Source organism: Bombus vancouverensis, chromosome 5, assembly GCF_051014615.1.
Source record: "Bombus vancouverensis nearcticus chromosome 5, iyBomVanc1_principal, whole genome shotgun sequence".
Lineage (NCBI taxonomy): Eukaryota > Metazoa > Arthropoda > Insecta > Hymenoptera > Apidae > Bombus > Bombus vancouverensis.
The window spans coordinates 3,256,775-3,280,153 of record NC_134915.1 but is presented as its reverse complement, the minus strand read 5'-3'; the positions used below and the strand labels follow the sequence as shown (position 1 = coordinate 3,280,153).

The following is a 23,379-nucleotide window of genomic DNA, read 5'->3' as shown; positions in this document are numbered from 1 at the left end:
CTTCAGGCTATGTGTAGTCAGTTCTAAAGAGTTTTATTTTTAATGAAAGAAACTTAGGCGCTTCACGTAGATTATGGACTTCAAATATTCTATACAAACGTTCATTTTGTATCATAAATTTTAACACATTAACGTATCAGGTATTACAAGTAACAAAAATTAATCTTTTAACGATTAATTTACTTTGCTCAGCTTTGGAGCAAATTAACAAACACCAGAATACCAGAATACAGAATACTAGTGAATCACTGTACGCCTGTATCGCGCAATTGTCACATCCGGTACAGGTGCAGGAGTTGGAAAGGACAGGTGCTTTAAGAAAGCTGATGGAAAATATTTTTCCATGCGTAGCTTACAAGCTCCTATAGCTGTGTTACAGTGCTATAGCTGGCAGACGTAGCTCGCAAAAATCTAAAAGAATTACATCTTATTATTACGGAGAAAAATACAAAGTTTCAATCAAATATATGTCGGAGATGAAAGAACACCGGAGTCTTTGGAATTTTGGTTAATCCCGCAACATTGTAACCTAGAGTCTACTATAGCTGTAATTAAACAATTGTAGTTATTCAATCCGATTGTAATTGTTCGAGAGTTGTGATAATGAGCTTGGGCTCGAGGCAACAGCCAGTCGCCGAACGTAGCCGCGGTCACGGGATGAACGCTTTGTCTAACAAAGGCATGGAATAATTCTATAGCTCTCTTTAAAAAGGAAATAGTTGTAACACTCGACAGTAAACATTCCAACGGTTTCTGTCCCGTAGCTCGCCACACGCAGACCCTATTCTTCGAGTAAGATGATTGCCAGATGTCGATGCGTCTCCGCAGTACATGTTCAGCTAGCTCGAGGGCCCGTTATAAATCTTAAGATTTAGTCAACTAAAGTCCTTCAAACAGACAAACAGTCTTTGTCCCAACTACGGGAAAATAGGGGAGACCTATTTTTCAACGAGCGGCGTCTCCCACTAGCAACTTTCCCTCGAGGGCGGCTAGCATCTTTTTCTAACCACCGATATGGAGATTGACCAATTAGCAGCAACGCCAATTTTCCTTACTTTCTGAACGAAGGCTTTTCTCGACGAATCCGATGATCTCGTGTCCTTAGACACACCCCATTATAGTTTTCCTCTGTGGCATCATCGGGACGGGAAAGTCATTCTCGCTCGCGATCTCACTGATGAAAGGAGTAACCCTTTACGACCAGTGAATATTACGCGTCCGACTTAGATTTTGTGAGTGCGTTCATCTATCATCCCGTCGACCGCGGATTCGTTATTGAACCTAGGATCATTGTCATTAGTTTCTCAAGTGCCTAACTACCACGGTTACTTGTCCGGCTCTATAATAATCGTATTTGCACTGTCAATGTCTTCTCTATTGCATAACGACAACGTGTAACCCAAACGAAGATTCGTTTCACGCCCCTAACCCTAATTCTAATGTAAACCCGACATATACAAATATAATTATAACGAATATAATCAAATATATAAAACAGAATGGAGCATCGAGGAGTTAAAAAACGATTTCCAACGTCGAATTACTCAAACAAAACCAACGGGGCACGTTCCTCCGATGCTGTTTGTAATTTGCAACAGTGGAATTGCTCTTTTCTCTAAATGGAACATAGAATTCGACGGTGTACAACAGTTGCCGAGCAACGTACGAAATAATACCTCGAGGATTACCGCCGCTGTCTGTGTAGCCGAAGCACGCGCATGCAAGTTTCGCCTATTGTTCTATTTAGGTCACGAAACATTGTACTTTCTTCTAATGGCATATCCTTCAATGAACGTGAATACGTTGTGTAAACGCGGCTTCACTGATAGCGTAAAAGAGATCGCGATAAAAAGAATGCGTGCTCGTGGCTTGTACGAGCTGAGAAACGTTAAATGGCGTAATAATATACACGACGTAAATATTGCGTCCATAGCTCAAACGTGATTCATTTGGAAGCTACAAGAGCAAAGCTTGAAAAGAAATTCGACGTTTATTTAAACGTTAACCGGCGATGAACAAATCTCTTTGGGTTCTCTCACAAATAACGAGTTATTTAGTGACCTGTTAACACATCACGAGTCACCTCTTAACCAGAAATATTTGGATTGTGAAATAACAGATTAGAAGAGATAAATCAATTTCGTCATTCGCGTTCATTCTTCTAACCGTTAACATCATATGACTTGTGTTTTCGATAGAAAATATCCGCAAATGAAGAAATTCTTACGTCTAAGAAATTGAGATCTGTAGGACGAGTTAATTTGCTTTTAATTTTAATAATAGTTAAAAAATCTTCTATCTCTTAGGTTTTGCTTCATTTGCGTTGAAAATTAACTACCACGGAATCTGGATTATCAAGAAAATCGATTAACGAAACGATCGATAGAAAATTTGTGCCCCTTGCAAGGAAATCTGGAAAAAAGAAGAATAGAAATCGAAGAAATCCTTACTTTCTTACTTAAAAATTACTCTCCTCGTTAACGCTAGGTTTACGGACATTTCGGTTTTAATTAACGCGTACACCACATAGAAAACTTTAAAATTAGAAAACTTTGAAGAAAATGAATTTCGATATACATTTGTCTCGTCAGTACAAATGTTAGAAGAAAAATGTAAACGGTTCGTGTAATTTCCCTCGTGAAATTCGAAATGCATCACATTGACGCGTAAATCGATATTTATTAATATCAATATTTATAATGCAGCTCAAAAGGACAGATAATCTTTTCTTCTATGAAAAATTATCCACTAAACAGTGGATGCCACGATCAGCTCTGTACGAGTGTCATATTTAATTTATATTCGCTAGAACTAAAACCAATCTAAAATTGATTTGTCTGTGGATTAATGTAGGATTCTGTGATTTTAGCTACAGTAAACAGGTTGGACTGTTAACTGTTCTATATACGAAGTGTACATACATAAGTATGTTACAACTACATGCTAAAAGTACACTATTGCCATTTATTTCATCATTCTAATATTACACAGATCACTGTTTATGTTAGGGAAATATACCAGGTACTTGAAATCAGAGAGATGCGAGTAAGGTTTTCATGATTTCCAAGTTAAAACTCTAATCCTAGCAACGAGACGATTAAAAATGTGAACGTTTAAAAATTTCTCCGATACAAATTTTCAAACTTAGCCTTCTTCGTTTCTTTTATGTAAAATACAGTGACTACGAAAAGTATTGGCACATACCCATTTTCCAACAAAATGTTTTTCATTGGAATTTCTATAGAATTTCATTCTGATATTTTTGAATGTTTAGGCTCATTCGAAAATAGTGACATTAAATGATGTGAAATTTAGTGCACCTAGTCCTAATTAGTTAGTATGTAAATACTAAAATAAATACGATAGTGTGCCAAAATATTTTGTAGCCAATGTAAACATATGGTAAGTATATCTATTATGAGCCACGGCTCTTGGCTCTCTTTATTACTGCTAACAAATTCACCTGATAAGACAAGTATGATAAAAACCTGGTGTTCCGTTACTTGATGTAATTGTTTTTTGATCGTAATAGCAATGCGAAATAAAAATCAATAGATTGACTGCAACTGCGTAAGCTCGAACGATATACAATACGTAGGAGAAACAATAGATGACAAGATGACAAGTGTCTGCCGCAGAAGCATTTGCCATTTATGAAACTGAATTGTTTCTGACAATCCAAGCAAACAAAAAGTTAAAATAACTTGCGAAATGGCACGCAGAAGAAATTGATCAAAATTATATCAAATAAATTTTAAACGAACCTGTTTAAATTCGTTTCTGGAAAGAAACGTAAAATAGTGATTCATAATAATTTACAACAATGATTTACAAATATTGCTTTATACATATTTATTGCTATCGTAATTGTTTTGCTGCACTTGCACGTTGTACCTTGTTTCCCAATTTCATCGAAAATTATGTTTCGCTAAAATTTTACAATTACAAAGTTTTTCATTATCATTTTCAATATTTTCGATAGATATAAATTTAGTTAACTCTATTTGCTTCGTCCTTAATATAACCAACATAATTAATATCTAACGTTAACATTCACTGAAAATTACAAAATTCATCGTGGATAAGATAGTCCGATAATTAACGATCGATGGAGCAGAAATTTATAAATAGATAATAGAGATAGTAATACATCGACGATATCGTGTACAGCACACATATTGTAGTTTCGAACGTTATGCAAATTTACGCTTGGAAATACACATTGCAGCGCTTCTACATACATAGTTGATTGTTATCGGTAGTATTCCGTGTTAATCCACTGTCAGAAATTAGTCATACTTCACCTCTGAAAATTCGACTGATAGAGATTACTATACTGCACGCAGAACCCAAACATAAACATTGCAATTAGCCAAGAAAGTGTTCGCACAAGTATAGAGAAAGAAATTGGTGAGATTAATTGAGTTGACAAACATACTTGAAGCTATATGCGGCACGAGAATCGAAATATGTCTTGAATAAAGTAATAAAAAAGGTTTTTGAGGTCGTTGTGACACTGTAAAACTACTTCTTTGGGAGAGAAATAAGCCTCAATGTATTTATAGGTAAGTTCAATATGTTTTAGAAAGCACCGATGTTCTGGCATTGTTTCAACTATATGCGTCAGGAGTTTAAAGGTGCACTGACATTAAAGTACGTTTCTAGGAATAGCGTGCGTAATACGTAATTAATATGCAACGATCTTCGAGGCAATTAATAACGTAACATTTTTTTAAGTTACACGACAATATGCGAAAAACTACTTGTTCGCATCTTTTATAGGAATTATAGAAACTTTTTCGTACAAATCAAAATAGAGCACGAATATGAAAACTTGGAGTAACAAGTTTTAGAAAATTTCTCGTTGCGTTTATTTTTCATTAGAAAAATTGTTACGCAAGGGACATCCACTATTACATGGTAAAGCACTTAATGGAAGAAAGACAGAAAGAACACAGTTAACGGAGTGCTAACTAAAATTCTGTTTCTACAAATGTAGTTCACATAAAATAAATTCTACTGTATATAAAAAAAACTTTTTTTCTAGAAGAAAAACGTTCTATTATATTAGATTATAGAGCCCTTCTTATAAAAAGAGAAGTCTCACTATACGTCAAAGAGTGTTTTCTACAGGAAAAGGAGTTCTACTATACATAAAACAAAGTTCTTTAAAAAAAAAAAAAAAAAAAAAAAAGGAGTACAACTAAAGGTAAAAGTTCTTTCCACAGAAAAAGAAGCTCTACTACTTTGATTTACCTTGACGTCGCCAAACATTTCAACGAGATCGTGGGAGCCGCTACCCAGAGCAAGATGATACAGTATATCCTGATCCATGAGCTCGATGTTTGGATTTCGAAGTCGTACAGATCCATCTCTATATCTAAAAAAGTGCGAAACGCGAACAGCGTGTTAAAAACATATAGAACTTTATGCGTTGTGTGTCAAAATTTTTATTTATTTAAGTCTTGTAAATAGAAATGTATTCTTGTCGTGTGCGAAATATGTACCTTCGTTACTGTTTACCGAGTTAATCGGTTCATTGTTTACGATTACACCAACATGTTCGATATAACTATACTGTCTTTTATTCATAAGAAAATTACGTATTTATTTATTTATACTATAATAGAATAAGTTCTGTCCATTATGGTATGCATTAATTACGTATTATTATAATATGTAATAACTTATAGTTTAATGTATGATATGTATATTGCATATATATGTGATACTACATAGGTATATAATTCGGTTCTGCAATGTTACACAATATTATTATAAATGTATTATTTATTATACTGTATCTATTAATCCACTGGGCAAGGTATAATTTTATGATATTAACGTTGGTTATTATGCGTTGTGTATCAACATTTTTATTTAAGTCTCGTAAATAGAAATGTATTCTTGTCGTGTGCGAAATATGTACCTTCGTTACTGTTTACCGAGTTAATCGATTGATTGTTTACGATTACACCAACATGTTCGATATAACTATACTGTCTTTTATTCATAAGAAAATTACGTATTGGTTTATTTATACTATAATATTGCATTACTATATTGCATTATAGTATGCATTAATTACGTATTATTGTAATATGTAATAACTTTAGTTTAATGCATGGTATGTATATGGCATATGTATGTGATTCTACATAGGTATATAATTCGGTTCTGCAATGTTACACAATATTATTATAAATGTATTATTTATTATACTATATCTACTATATATAATCCACTGGGCAAGGTATAATTTTATGATATTAATGCTGGTTATTATGCGTTGTGTATCAAAATTTTTATTTATTTAAGTCTCGTAAATAGAAATGTATTCTTGTCGTGTGCGAAATATGTACCTTCGTTACTGTTTACTGAGTTAATCGATTGATTGTTTACGATTACACCAACATGTTCGATATAACTATACTGTCTTTTATTCATAAGAAAATTACGTATTTGTTTATTTGTACTATAATAGAATAAGTTGTGTCCATTATGGTATGCATTAATTACGTATTATTATAATATATAATCACTTTAGTTTAATGCATGGTATGTATATGGCATATGTATGTGATTCTACATAGGTATATAATTCGGTTCTGCAATGTTACACAATATTAATCCACTGGGCAAGGTATAATTTTATGATATCAACGTTAGTTATTATGCATGGCAAATAAAAACTTACCATTGAAAAATAAATTATTGATATATAGAATTGATGTTGTTCTATCATTTTATACGATAGGATAAATAATTTAAAATACTGAATCGATTATAGCTGGTAAAATTCCACCGATTTCCTTTTTTTAAGTAAATTCAACATAATCCTGCCAGCTTCTCTTTGCAAGCAGAATATTCACCCTCGCAACCCCTGACGACGAGGACGAAGAGGAAACCGATGACTGCGTGTGGCAGAATTGTATTCAGTTCTCATAATATGCAACTCGTCGTGCCAATTTGTGCATGAGCAGTAGAAAAACGAGTGCGATGATTGCACGTTGCAAAAATAACAACGAATGTTCCATTATCGTTAAACGAGTCAGTTCAACGAGTTATACGAGAACAATTGATATTCTGATAATTATAAGACGCGTACGCTTTCTATGATCAACCTCGCATAAATGAATTTAATAATCATAATTCATAGATGAACTTTGAATACTTATTTATATTGTCTCGTCAACATCATAAAGGAGGATACTTGCACAATTCATGCGTAGTCTTTTAAAAAGAGAGGAAATATCCACAAAAATATCCACTACCATATTTACCTTCATAGGCATTAAAATCTGAAGAACTTACTTCAGTTACGTCAGAACTTACAATATTTTTAAGATAATGTAAAATCATGTACGTACGTGTATTGAAACAGGCCACAAGAGCTTTGAATCAGGTTCTCTGGAACTTTAAAAAACTCGAAGAACTGTTTCAAAAGATGAGTCGTATGCAAGCAAAATCCGATAAATGACTTACATACTTCTAGAGCAAAGCTTCGCAAACTTCTATGGACCGGAACCCAGTTCCAAGACCGGTGATTTTTCGCGACCTACTCGAAGATTAGCCAAAACGTAATTGTGTCGAGAGTTGATTGATAAGCTATATAAAATTGACCTGATACGGATCTACGAGCTGAGAGAAACTAGACAGAAATAAGGGTTCTCATCTTCCTCGTTATTCTGGTTTTGAACTGAATAGAATTTGAACTGTTCTTGCGACGATTATCGATGAATACAACTCTCCTAACGAATCTGTAATAGTAGAATATTTAACGCGACCCACACTTCAGAAATCTATGTTCTGGAGTACCATATAAAGTAGAACTGGAAATTTCTCACCATACATCAGATACACGACGATTTCATCTTTTATTTGAGAAGAAGGAATCTCGAAGCAAGAATAAAAATCAGCTCCCATTATATATATATATATATATATTCATGTCCTATACTTGGATGGAGTTTTAATTTATACATTCATTTCAATGTATAATTCTTATATGTTTATTTTAGACCTTTAACATTTTCATATGTTATACTGCGATGCGTATATTAAATCTTGTGTTACGAATATAAGGTAACAATGCTGATTAATACAAGAACGTACAAACCTCCTTAAAACAATCATAGCGTCATTCAGTGCGATTATCAACAGCATTGTTCTCCGAGATACTGTCTGCAAGCGATAATACATGAACCTTTCAGATATCTAACATTCTATTCTCCAAAGTAACTTAAGCTTTTTTTCATTCTCAGATTGTTCGCCTAAGCGTGTGTGTATTCATAATCTTCGTTGAAGATTGAAATTATAAATAACATATTATACACACACACACACACATACTCTTCATGTATTTTATTTAATCCTAAAAATTACAATGAACTTTAGATATTATCAAACATGCAGCTTTATTTTTTAGTATAATTTGCTTCTTAGTTAATGTATATTGAATTAAATTAAGTATAAAAGAAATGTTTATTGTGAAAAATTTACTAACATAAGGTGTGCTCATAGTTTTACATTAATGCTTGTTCAATGTTTTATTTCAATTAAGCTAACATGCTGAAATGTTCATACAATGGAGATTACTTAAATATGCAAATTGTCCCATTTTAATGTTTAGAAACTGAAATATCATACTTTTGATCCCAATACAATATTCTTAATATTTTATGTAATTTTATACTGAGGGCAGTTTTAATGAGCGCCATTTATATTGTTTACAACATTGACCAAATCTAGTTGGTTCCTACTTATGGATCACCATTCAATTGAACATATGTTTGATAACATCCATAAGTTAAAATGTTATATAGCAAACATCCAATACAACAAATACCGTGGACAACAAAGTTCATATATATGGTAAAACAATGTCATACTGCAACAAACATGTTTGTATTTGTATATATATTTGTATAACATATATGTAGTTGACAATATTTACATAAATACAAATTATACCAACCAAAATGGGACTTTTAAATTTTTAATTTCTACAATTTGTGTTAAAACATTAAGCAACTTGAGAAATAATAAATTTATTATGTAACGTTACATAATAAATTTTTTCGGAGGCTTAATAAGGAAATTGCAAGATATTATTCATTCCTATCAACATAACAAATGTTGTCAATCAATTATTGAAAAAATAACAAACAAATTGATCATCCAAAGAAATAAAAGCTTCTATTCCCATATTTACTTGTTGCTTTTCTTGCAAGACTCCTCTTGACTGTTTATCATTCTTCCTCTATCTCTTCATCATCTAATTCTGATTCTGTTTCATCTTCTGTATCATCAATTACTACTCCATCATTGAGCTTTATCTCCCTCTCTTGTACAGCTGAATTTGCCTTTACATATTGCATGACTAAAAATATATCTCCGTTTCTCTGTCATTAAGATGTATGTTATATTTTGTTTCAATCATTAGCCTTACTTTTTTAAGAGTCATGGTACGATAATCTGCATTCTAAAGGATATTAATAATTTCTTTATAAAGCACTTGATGCGAAATACTAGGTGTGATGGTCTGTGTTGTGCATTTTGTTGCAGTTCCTGAATATGTAGAGACTTCTATTGCATGCCCAATTCGACTACCGCTATAATAGGTGTTGTTTTCATACTCCTAGTTCTGTCTTCTTTTGGATTCTTCTTTGAGTAGTTTTATTTTCAGTGCTTCAAAGGATGGAAATTTTTTCTCAGTTTCAATAGCAATCCTGAAATCTTCTTAGCTGTTTGGAATACTACATAATAACAAAATTGTTCTATGTCATCTTGGATGTATATATGTATTTCTCTCAATTTATCAATTAAGTCAGAAAAGTTTCTTATATGACTATTTATATTCCCATCTTCTTGCATCTTATAGTTAACTAACTGTTTTACTAGCATTATCTTGTAAGCGGGATAAGTTAAGCAATATATTTCATTTAATTTATCCCATACCTCTTTTGATGTGTTGTAATCATTTACTTGCATTAATGCTTCAGGACTTATTGCTAATATACAGACATTTCTGATCTTGCCTTTCTATCTGCTACATCCCATTCTGTAGCATTCTCTGTAGTTCGGATCTTTTCACCAGAAACATATTCCTATGTGTTGTTTTTCATTAATAACGTTTGAATCTGAGCTCTCCACTTATGAAAATTTTCCTTAGTCAGCGGCTCTATATTTCCTGACGCGCAATTCATCGTTCTGCTGTCACTTTACGCTATATACACGTGGTTAAAGCGATTATTGATGTAAATATTTTCTAAATCTTATGTTTATATTTTTCTTATGTTTTTCTTCGCACACGATGGAAGAGTCAACTGTACAGATAATTCTATAAAGTCGATTCTATAAACGATAATACTTTTTCAATAAGAAACTGTGGACGGACTAAGAAAATGCCGGCCAGAACAGGAAGAAAGAGGAATCGTTCAAATGAACATATCGATTAGAATCGAGTGGCGCGTAAATCAAATTTGACAATGACCTCTTGACAGGATTATAGCTTCCTTCTTAGGTTCATTCTTAATCCTATACTATACAATTCATTCATTGTGTTAATATCTACGTTTCAGATTTATTTTATTTATATGATAATAAAATAATAATATATGATAAAATAACTACCTCGTTTGTAAAATATCTCTTGTTCCAAATATCTTTCATCTTTCAAAAGTATAATTCATTTAGGTAAAACATATAAAAATAAAATATTATTGTTAGATTTTTAATAAATTTTAATTTTTCGTAACCCGCTTTTAAATTTTATTGTTCCCTCTTTCATCATATATTATAACATGAACTTTTGGATATATATCGACCCGGTTGTATATTTATTGATAATACTAAATAAAAGATAATCCAACTAATACATAAAAGAACTTATTCATCCTGGAAGTTGCGAGCTTATCGTTCATATTAACACGAAAATAAAAAAGATATAATTGCAGTATTTATTCTTACAGTTTAAATTAATTGCATTTCATTTGTGATTATAGAGATTCATTTATAATTTCTTTGGAAATACTGCATCAGTTAAATGAAAGTATCGAAAAATAGGAACTACATACTTTTTACGCAATTTCTTATCGTTATTAAAATACTTCAAATCATATACGAAAGAATAAGAAACGCTCGAAACTAGCCTTCGCTTTCAAATAGAAGAATTTAATTAAAGACGTCACCGAAAATCAATATAATCCTTACAGAGCTATCGATTTTCAATTATTACTATGCAATGAACGAATACCGATCGGAATACGGATTTTCTACGGATTTCCATCCATGTGACTCGTAGAATTAAATTATAAACGGTACAGATGAAATATCTCATATAAATGAATGAAAAAACTGTTGAAAAATATTAAATCAATTTGAGTAAAATGTATATATTTAATCGCCGAAATTCGTTTACGGATCAAAACTGAAACCAATTTTTTATTTAACATTTTATTCATATTGGGCAAATTGAAATATAATTAAATTCAAATAGATAAAGGATTAACGAAAGGTAAAACTACGTATACAAGAATTTTACCTCGTATAATTTAACCGATATCTATTGATTTGTACTGACGTTAATTCTATAAACAAAAGTAAAGCCATCGCATAATAGAATTTAATTTTGTTGAGATTTTCAGGCTCGAATTCGATTACAGTATATGAGGATGCATCTATTATTTATTAAAATATAAAGTGATACACTATCAAACACAGATAAGGTAGGGCTTTAATCAAGTCAATCAATATTGGATATGTAACATATTACAATATTGAATTGCATCAATTTCAATGTCTTTGACCTTAACGATTATGTACTTACGCGACTGATACATAAGTGATAGCAGTGTAAGTTGTAATTATTTATCTGTACATTTATATTTTGCGACTCTTTCCTGTTGATTCCCTTAACAACATTCTGCATAATTAGAATTCCGTTTGCACGCCGAGATTATTAGCTTCGCGTTTGATTGCAATAAATGCATTAATTAAGTATAATTTTGAAGGATATAATTAATTTTGATGACGTTGGTATCGTCGTAAATTTTCCAAAATTATATCATGACACATTTACTTGTGATATCGAATATTCTATTGTCAAGAGTAATTTGATAAACTTCATTTCGATTCTCACGTTGTATATAAAGCGCACTTGCATTCGTAATATTTTTTGAAATTTTAAATAATTTCCAATTTCATAAGAATTATTACAGATTCTGTATCATATTGCAAGTAATATGGAATCGCTATATCATATAAATCCTCCATATATGAAGCTACGAAACATTAAATTTATGCGAATGTGAATTTCTTTCAACTGATTCCATTTAACTCAGCTTGGATATACTATAAATATACATGTTTCTTTACATTTTTTACTAAACTTATTTTACTGATATCATATACTATGTTTTTAATTATTTATTAACACGTAAAATTTGTTCTCGAATAGTAGCATTGGCATTTCAGCGAACGTAAATATTTTGAGTTTGAATTGGATCTCCTTGAATTGAAGTACTAAATGCAAGCTAAAAATAAGAATTAACTTTTTATGTAATTGATACCAGTTTCACGCTTATTTATTATGAGTAAAATATCGTAAAGTTGCCAGTCTCGTATTTGAGAAACATTTTTACATTATAATTTCGTAGTTCAACGTACGTTGATGCGTGTAAAGTGTAATTACAAAGCGCTGTATTTATAAACCTTGTAAATACATAATCTTTACGATAAGTAGTAGCATTTAAAATTTCGTAATTTCTAATTTTTTATAATAGTAACCTTGTAATGTACGCACAACAAAGCGCGAAAACTAGATAATATTCATGTAAACACGCATGTACAAGTGTAATGTCTTTGCACTAAAATATTTCGATCAGCATTCAACGATACGTCGAATGCTGTATCGATTATAACCTACCACGGTGTAAATATGCCTTGCAAAATGATATATATTGTTGATATATAAACATGTTAAATTTTGCAAAATATACAATACAAATCCTTTCCGAATAAATATTTTATATCTCAACATTATATAATTGGCTGTTGAAAACTGTAATCACGGTTCAAAATCACTGAAACAATTGAATTAAAATAGATATTACCTACCTTATAGTACAAAAATATAAAATTTAACACAATTTATGTGATTCATAATTCGTCAGGTTGCAATTTATAAAGTTTAGGAAGTATTAATTTGAAGAGTTCGATGTCATTTCTAATATCCACGATTTATGAAGAGAAATGAAGTGAAAGATAATATAGTTCGCTATTCCTTGTTTTTAATAAGTTCATTAGTCTAACTCGCTCGAATTTTTGGTTTTACAAATTATGGGATTCCACGGATAAAAATTTTAATGCGTCATAGTACTACAGCTCTGTATTAACTAATCTTCCAGAATATTCACACTTCCTCGCCTGTAAGATTAATTGATTATAACGTTATTACGTCAAGAAATGGTTGGAACGAACGTAACGTAATAACTTAACCTTTTCACTGTAATCGCACGCACTAATTTAAAACATGTAAACACGTATCTATCTCATACTTTTCCACCGAAAAGTCGAAGTTCCTTTTTCAACGAAATAACCTCAAATTTCCTCGAGTGAGCGCTAGTTAGGTGACATAAATTCCTCCGATCTATTCTTTCGACACGCTTTCGTAAAATATCCTACAAATACACAATGAAGTAGAATATAAAATACAAAGAAGAACCAAACGTACCTAACTGCGGGATCATACTCGATATTCCACTCGGCATTCTCATGCTCGTCCGAAGGATTCATCTGACACACGTGGCTCTCGTCCAGAGGGCGATCTTTGCACGTACAAATGGGCATCTCGATCGCAAGATCAACACTCTCCGTCGCTTGTGTGGGACAATTTCGCGGGATCTAACACGACCGTGGCGGACGTACGATCGAACGAAACGGCGGGAGGTCGAAGAAATATCGACTAACCGATCACGACTGTTTCGCGGCTGTGCTTTGGAATCTCCAAGGTTAGAGCAAGAACCAGATTCCTGTGAACAACGTCGATCAAGTGCCGGTCTCCGAATAGAATCTTTGTGATGCTTCGAGGGAGCTTTATATCTCGATTCGAGTCTCCGCCATTTGCGTTCCCACCACTTCGTCGTTCGCTGCCAAATGACAGCTAAGGCGACGCACACTAACGCCGAGAGCATACGTACGTACATACGTCTAGCTGCAAACTGGTCGCGGTTATTTGTGTACGTGTGCCCACTGCAAATGTATGTGGAGCGCGAGTGAATTGAGATATTGGAACAGTCATCGAATCATTTTTAACGCGTGATTCTTCGAAAACTCATCGATAACCGACAGTCCTATTACGTTTCTGCGTTTTTCTTGGTTTCGTAGGCGCACGGTTGTGTACGATGCTTTACAACACGTGTGTGGTATCGACTTACAATGGCTGCGAGAAGTATTTGCACACTATTGGCTCTATCGTCATATTAATTATTTGACTGCGAGAGATATTAAATTTTATATCATTTAGTAGCCTTCTCACACAACTGCAAAAATTTAATATCGCGGATATCATGACGTAGAATGTGGTAAAAAATGCTTCATTGGAAAATAAATATGTGCCGATACTTTTCGTTGCTGCTGTAAATGGTGGAACATTTTACGGGACGTCCGCTATGATTTATACATATCATCTACGTAAAACTTTATGACATAGACTAGAAAAGGCTAGAAAAAAGCTTTGTTGGTGTTGGTGAAGATCACTCGTTAACATTCGTAGACAAATGTTAATGAAAACTCTAGACAGTGTTAATGAGCGTAATAATGAATGTGAATTGTCTTCTACCATTCGGTTAATAATAGCGTAGAATGATTATCGACTAATAATCGGTTGAAATTACAGGGGTAAGAGAAAGTAGAAAAGATTGATAAGAATCCAGAAGAAAATATGCGATTGGAATGTAAAAGAATACAAAATTCCTCTGTCCATTATAGCAACAACTACGCTCGCTACGTTTTTTTGCAATAAAACAGCAATTATAAGTCAACTATAAATGATTTATTTCATCGTCTAAGTGGAAATAACAGAAGACAAACTGGATTTAAAAGACAGCTAAGTTTCTTCATTTTTGTATTATAAGACATTACGATACAGAAATAATATGACAATTATTGTGGTTGCCAGCGTATGAAGATGAAGGGAATCCATTTTACTTCTCTTCGAATCCATATTACAGATTACAAATTTTGTACACTTGCAAAAATACATCGCATTGAGTTTGAAGAAGATAAAATTAGATAATTTCTCCGATAAAAGCAACTGGTTTGTGCTATCGATTCTAAGAACAGCGGATAATTCGTAAAAAAAAACGAACTGAATTCTTTAGAATTCTGTATAAGAGTAAGTAGATAGCCGAGTGAACTCACTTACATGCTTCAAAAAAATGGGAGTAAATGTTTTTTCTATTTTTCTGTATTTTTAGATCTCATCCATTCACTGATATACCAGTTTCGATCGAGTCTGCTTTACGTTTTTTTATTCTATGATAATTGTATCTGTATTTTTATCAGCAATCTTTATTCTTTGACGTAAACTACTGAAATTCAGATTAAACAATGAAGAAAATTAACTCAAATTATTCTAGTCACTTTTAATTTAACAGTACTAGAGTCAAGGATTAGTATAGTACAAATATTTATCATAAAACGTTAGACATTCTATTCGATACTGTATCGTTCGAATAACCATTAATTTTAGGCGTTCTTGAATATTTGTAAACACCATTCTAAATATTCTAAAGCAGTTAAATAATTCTGTAGTGTTATTACATGCGCATCTACCCTGAAAAAACTATATCATAATTTTATACTGTGCGAAAAGATCACATTTTCAACTTCTCTTTCGATAATTTATTTTTTAACAAGCATAATAAATGCAGAAATATTTTCCAACTTAAATGATATTTACCACTTTTTCATTTTTATATTTATCATTATATTTAATTTTTATATTTTAAAGTCAAAGAATTTCTGTTATATCTCTAAGCAATTTGTCTATAAATAAAAATTGTGACTATAAATTATAGTTATAAATTAGTCGGATGATTCCATGCAGAAATTGAGAGATGAACCGTCGTTCCAACAGCAAGTGCATTTAAATACAAAGTAGAAGTAATCATAGAACTTTTGATGACACAATTACTTGGACAAGAAAAACAATATTTTCATCTCATCTCGCGTACTAAATAATGGTTGGCTAAGTGTTGAAATCATTTTTTACTTATCCGCAGTAGATATTACACAGCGCACAATAACATGAATCACATTTTATCGAATTTATCATATTATTATTATTCATCTTCATAATGTGCGTAAAAAAAGATAAAGAAACGGAAGCGACTTATTTTTAGGTCACATCTATATATTTTCTATTTGCCCATGTTAATATCAAATATCTAACTTTATTAAAAATATTTGACAAAATATATTCTAAAATACGTGCAAAATCATACACAGTAAATAACGGCATGTTCAATTAAAAAATTTTCTTTGTAACAAATTAATTAATCTTCCATCGATAATCAAGCAATTTCCATCGATAATATTAAGATAACGTTCAATTAATTTGTACTTTTCAACATTTCCTGTTTTCGTCCGTGTTGCAAATTTCGATACAGTAACGATACAATTTGAAGGGAAAAAACCAAACTCAAACGTGATATTAAGTATTAATTTCGCGTCAGAGTTTCATAGTTTGGAACAACACAAAAATTGTACAATATTTCAGCGCTGGCGTATAGATTTAATTTTCGTGCTCTGTATTTTAAATAAATGTACAAAGAGCAAAAGTAACGTACTACGTCATGCAAAAGTATCGTTTCTAAATACAAAGGCTATGCAAGTCTTTTATTTATAAACGAAAAAATAGCTAATTTCTGTATCATAGAAATATTCCCACATCTAACTAAAGAAACAATTTTCCAATTTCAGACTCGTGCGTTTCCACAAAATCATAAGGCTCAAAGTATAACGAGATCGAGCTGAAGTTCCCTGTCGGATCAGTTGTTAACGCGACAGAATTTGCTAGCCGATATAAATTCTTTTCGACCTGTGTCTATAAATCTTGTAATTAATTTGAAGCTGTCTTAATTCTCGCTTTGCTAGCGTACGTGAAAATCCACCCGCCTAAATACAAAACAATAATACGCATCATGCTCATTTATCCACAACGCATACACACTTGTAACAATTTTTTAATTACGATACATATACGAGTGTAAGTATTCAAATTTTATCATTCAAGCCAACAATCGTTTACAACGTAATTAAACGAATCCACTCGATTCAGCGCACGAATCGTATCGACTCTTTTGGTAATCGATGTTTCAAGACCCATATTAATATTCGTATCCCCTGGAAATCGTATTCCCTGAAATACACTCATTTGTAGCGGTGAAATTGAACAACAAATTTTAGTTTGCACTGTATTAATTTGTTTGAGCCTGATGGCCCAGAAATTGGATTTCTTCTTTACGCGATTTACAAATATAGAACAAAACTAAAGGCAGAACTAAACTTGTAAGTTTTAGTTAAGTACCCACGTTTGTAACAATCAGAATAACACAATTTGAAAACAAATTTTAGTTCGTATTGTATCAATTGTTTTCACACTGCTGGCCTTATACTTATCTATAATAAGTAATAACTTATTATAAATAATTAGCCATGTTACTGCGCCACGCCAGAAAAACTACTGAAAATTCTCAACGCGAGAATTGATTGTAATTTTAATAAATATTAAAAAAAAAACTCTGCTGGCTTAGAGATTGGACTTGGTTTTACATGGTTTATAAACATAAAACAAAACTAGAACCAAGCCTACATATTTTTAGTTTGAAAACTAAAACTAAACTTGTAAGTTTTAGTTAAGTACCCTCGTTTGTAACAATCAAGTTGAATAACAAATTTTAGTTCGTATTGCATTAATTCGTTTCACTCTGCTGGCCTTCTTTTATATGATTTATAAACATAATAAACACAATAAAGATTGGACTTGATTTTGTATGGTTTATAAACATAAAACAAAACTAGAACCAAGCCTACATATTTTTAGTTTGAAAACTAAAACTAAACTTGTAAGTTTTAGTTAAGTACCCTCGTTTGTAACAATCAAGTTGAATAACAAAGTTTAGTTCGTATTGCATTAATTCGTTTCACTCTGCTGGCCTTCTTTTATATGATTTATAAACATAATAAACACAATAAAGATTGGACTTGATTTTGTATGGTTTATAAACATAAAACAAAACTAGAACCAAGCCTACATATTTTTAGTTTGAAAACTAAAACTAAACTTCTAAGTTTTAGTTAAGTACCCTCGTTTGTAACAATCAGATTGAATAACAAATTTTAGTTCGTATTGCATTAATTCGTTTCACTCTGCTGGCCTTCTTTTATATGATTTATAAACATAATAAACACAATAAAGATTGGACTTGATTTTGTATGGTTTATAAACATAAAACAAAACTAGAACCAAGCCTACATATTTTTAGTTTGAAAACTAAAACTAAACTTGTAAGTTTTAGTTAAGTACCCTCGTTTGTAACAATCAGATTGAATAACAAATTTTAGTTCGTATTGCATTAATTCGTTTCACTCTGCTGGCCTAAATATCGGACTTGGTTTTACATAGTTTATAAACATAAAACAAAACTAGAACTAAGCCTACAGATTTTTAGTTTGAAAAATCACTTGCAAATCTCCAACAGTTACCTCCACCAAAGATCCTGCACCACAGTTTACCAATTGCTATTGTAAACAATTTTATAAAAATGTTAATAGATATATAGTACTCGATTCATTCTTCGTGCATCTCAATCCCGCGTCATCGTTTCGGTTCGCGAATAACTTGGAAAATAAGTTTCGAACTGTATCTTCATACATGAATCGTTTTCATTTTCGTTTTGACGTCTGTCTCGTCCTACGTCTTTACAAAAGCAAGAAAATATGTACCGAAGAAAGTAGACACGTGCTTTTACATTTATCAATACATATACATGTATGTTTATTCAGCCTCACTTCCAAGAACACACTTACATTACCTTTAATATTTACATATATACCATTATTTACATACATGCAGATACCTTTATTTACAAAAATGTCCTATTCTCTCTCTCTCTCTCACTCTCTATCTCTCTCTATCTATCTCTATATCTCTTCCGTTCACAATCTGACATACTGTGACTAATAATTGAAGATCCTGGTGCAAAAATAAGGCGAGTCCACCTGTTACAAAAATTGTACTTGTCGAGTTTCATATATTTTTATACATCGTCGATCGATCGGTGCAAAGATCAGACAAGCTCAATGCGTTCATAAGAATTTTTGCACCTATGCATTGTGACCTTTGGGAAGAAGAATCGGCTATGTCTAGGACCCACCTGGGCTTTTGTTCTAAAATATAGCGTCAATGATTGTGTTGATGTAGCGTTGACTCGTCAACCAAAGTGTTTCGAATTCTATTAATCGCGTGTTTTTTTTTTTTTCTTGCAGATTCGAAATGTGTTCGGACGAACAAGAATCGTATCAGTCATGGAGAAGTAAATATGTGCAAACGAGAGTCGGCGGCCGGATGTCAATGGTTTATCTAAGGAACTGTTTGCGGAGCATGGAAGAGAGTCAAGGAAAAATAAAGACGTGAAAGAAGAAAATATTTCATTTCAAATTCCCAGTAGTTTCGTGCAAGAGCCAGGCAAATCGAAATATCGAAAAAGATTTCTTAATCGCATTCTTCAAAAATATAAGAGGCATCATTTCTCATATCATTCGTCACACAAATGCCTTTCTAAGTCCAAAATATTAATCGTTTAAACGAGTCATAATTAATTCAGTTTTATTCGATTCCACACAACTTGTAAAATCTGCGTTTGCCCGGTTTTCGTACCAAGGTCTGCAATTATTCCACTGTTTTCACTAAAACTCTCTTTAGCCTGCTTGCACCTTGCCTTCTTCTATTCTTTTCTTTTCTTTTCCAGCTTCTCCACTCATTCCACGATCCTTCCATCCTGTCTTTTACCCACTACGTCTTCCGACCTGACACCTCTTCTGGTTTCCCTATAATTGCCTGTTAAGTGAATTAGATCCTCGAATTTATCTCGCCGCATAGATCACACCTTCCACCACCTCCTCCTCCTCCTCCTCCACTTTCTCCTCCCAGTGCCTATTCCAATTTTCCAACTCTCCACACTATGCTCGTGCTATTATCTTTTGACCTTTTCCTTATTTGCTTAGGTATTCTGGCAGCCCTATTGTTCACACGTATTTGTACCTATCGTTGCATTGCTCTGACATTTATAATACCTGAGTCTCATCGAGTACTCAGACTTTAGTCGCCTTATTACGTATCGCAGAGTTTCCTTGACAATATAGACGCGTAAGGTGCAACTGAAGAAGAAAAGAGGCGCACGAGGCACTTTACCGTGAACACGATACGGGGTCTCTTAAGATAGTTGACATGCTCAGACAAGAAGTTATTTATATACGCACGTATGCTACATAAAAAGAACATTTCTGTCGATTCAGGCCTGAGTTTTGAGAAAATCGAGCTCGTGCAATTAGCAGAATAAGCAAAGTGCCGGTGATAGCTACCTCGAGCTCGGCTTTCTCGGAAACGAAATGTCGAAGGAAGAAATTTATTCGACTTATTTTTATATACACGTAGAGTGACACCCTGTTTGTATTCCAAGACACCCTATATATAGTGCTCCTATGTTAAAACATTGAAATAAATATGGTCACTTCAACCGCTCCTACTTCCTTCTTTCTCATTTCGATCATTCATCAATTTATTCGACTTATTTTTGTATACACGTAGAGTGACACCCTGTTTGTATTCCAAGACACCCTATATACAGTGTTCCTATGTTAAAACATTGAAATGAATACGATCACTTCAACCGCTCCTACTTCCTTCTTTCTCATTTCGATTATTCATCAATTTATTCGACTTATTTTTGTATATACGTAGAGTGACACCCTGTTTGTATTCCAAGACACCCTATATACAGTGTTCCTATGTTAAAACATTGAAATAAATATGGTCACTTCAACCGCTCCTACTTCCTTCTTTCTCATTTCGATTATTCATCAATTTATTCGACTTATTTTTGTATACACGTAGAGTGACACCCTGTTTGTATTCCAAGACACCCTATATACAGTGCTCCTATGTTAAAACATTGAAATAAATATGGTCACTTCAACCGCTCCTACTTCCTTCTTTCTCATTTCGATTATTCATCAATTTATTCGACTTATTTTTGTATACACGTAGAGTGACACCCTGTTTGTATTCCAAGACACCCTATATACAGTGCTCCTATGTTAAAACATTGAAATAAATATGGTCACTTCAACCGCTCCTACTTCCTTCTTTCTCATTTCGATTATTCATCAATTTATTCGACTTATTTTTGTATATACGTAGAGTGACACCCTGTTTGTATTCCAAGACACCCTATATACAGTGCTCCTATGTTAAAACATTGAAATAAATATGGTCACTTCAACCGCTCCTACTTCCTTCTTTCTCATTTCGATTATTCATCAATTTATTCGACTTATTTTTGTATATACGTAGAGTGACACCCTGTTTGTATTCCAAGACACCCTATATACAGTGCTCCTATGTTAAAACATTGAAATAAATATGGTCACTTCAACCGCTCCTACTTCCTTCTTTCTCATTTCGATTATTCATCAATTTATTCGACTTATTTTTGTATATACGTAGAGTGACACCCTGTTTGTATTCCAAGACACCCTATATACAGTGCTCCTATGTTAAAACATTGAAACCCTGAACACGGTCACTTTAACCGCTCCTTCTTCCTTCTTTCTCATTATTCCACACTGTGGCTCCAAGGAATACTTTATACATATTCTTATTTTCCAAGCGGGTCTTTTCTCTTAATCAGGTTATACATTCCAGTTTCGTAGCATTCAATTTTTCCAGTCATTTACATTTGTCCTTCACTGCCATCACTTCAATGATATTCCTTCCAAGTTCTAAAGTACGAAATAGCTATCTTCGATCATATTCTTGTACAGATTCAGATGCTGAAGATTCCATCGTTTTTTCAATCTTCCTTGTGGGATGAAAAATTATTAATATTAAATGTACGCCAGAAGAAACATCGCGTTAAGCTGAGCTTCTTAAAAATCTACATCTGTTATCTATCTGTTATTTGTTTTGTTTTTCAGACGCTAACTCGTTCAGCTCGTTAGCTCGTTTACGGACACTAACCTGAATTCGAGTTTGTTTAACATTTTTTCCTAGTGTACAGTCATCCACATTTTATTATTTCGAAGGACTCGAGATTATATAGGGTGGGACAGATAAAGCGTCACAAGCAGTTTTCTTAGAAGGCGTCGCAGATATTAACTGGAATTTTTCAGTTGTTAAATGGTGCACAGGGGCTGGCATTTTAGATTGCAAGATATTGCGGGGGTGAGTTTCTTAAGGGTAGGAAAGGTGCTTTCAATTTTAAGCTGATATCTGTATGTGGCTATGTACAAAACTCTTTTACGATTCTTCTTTACAAATAGTATTTTATACTAAAAAATATAATAAACAGTCGCATATTCTTAATCTATTCTACATCTACAAGCTATTCTTAATCTAAACAAATTTTTAGTTTGATATAGGAGCAACATACTGCATGTAGCCTTTTTGTAGAAATATAATACAAAAGTTTTCTTATGTCTTTAAATTAAGGCATTTTTACGAAAATAATGAATACAAAATATTGTATATTTAAGATTGCTATTTTGAAAAATAAATTTTCACTTTTAAGAAACAAATTTGTAATAATAGACTTCAGCTACTTTACAAATTTAAATAGAGAACAGAATTGTTTCTAAGAAAATAATAATATCCATAGTAAACAATAACACAATAGAGATAACACAACTTAATGGACTGTTCTCTCTGCGATAAATGCAAAATGAAAAATTCCTATTGTATGAACTAAGATCTCTGTACAATAAATTGGAAGAAGATAATGCTCTTGGTTTTAATTTCAATCGATAACTTATCATCCAGAGAAATATCATGTGCGGTCATAATCATATAATGATAATTTTGTGATTGAAAAGTATTTTTCACTGATAATTAGTGTCAATAAATATCAGCTTTCACTGGCTAGATTGATTTCTTCGTATTTTTTAATAACGCAATAATTGCAATCGATTACTCAGAAGTGCAGTTCTTTGTATTAATCAACGATAGAAATCTCTAACAAATCACGATTACTGATACCGTTAACTGTTTGACAATGCAGTAACTTTCTATAAATAGTATCATCCATCTTATGCTTT

The 23,379-nt window shown here is 32.5% G+C and overlaps 1 protein-coding gene and 1 long non-coding RNA gene across 7 annotated transcripts in view; one reads left to right on the top strand and one right to left on the bottom strand.

The window, feature by feature from the left end:
- The window catches only part of LOC117159863 (uridine phosphorylase 1), a 48,619-nt gene that overhangs the window by 7,463 nt on the left and 17,777 nt on the right, over positions 1-23,379 (bottom strand). For 2 of the 4 annotated variants that reach the window (XM_033340040.2, XM_076618343.1), the window contains exon 2: positions 5,257-5,380. In XM_033340040.2, the coding sequence (XP_033195931.1) occupies positions 5,257-5,380 (124 nt within the window). Of the gene's footprint in view, positions 1-5,256; positions 5,381-5,507; positions 5,530-13,735; positions 14,108-23,379 lie in introns of those variants that run through there. The other 2 variants (XM_033340039.2, XM_076618342.1) reach the window with 2 other exon arrangements.
- LOC143302652 (uncharacterized) lies at positions 14,207-22,634 on the top strand. Of its 3 annotated transcripts, XR_013058312.1 has the most exons (4): positions 14,207-14,826; positions 14,900-15,397; positions 16,987-17,121; positions 19,555-22,634. It is a non-coding gene; the product is annotated as an uncharacterized LOC143302652 (long non-coding RNA). The 3 variants fall into 3 exon arrangements; XR_013058310.1 differs by lacking the exon at positions 19,555-22,634 and having other exon boundaries at positions 16,987-18,160; XR_013058311.1 differs by lacking the exon at positions 19,555-22,634 and having other exon boundaries at positions 14,207-14,901; positions 14,992-15,397; positions 16,987-18,160.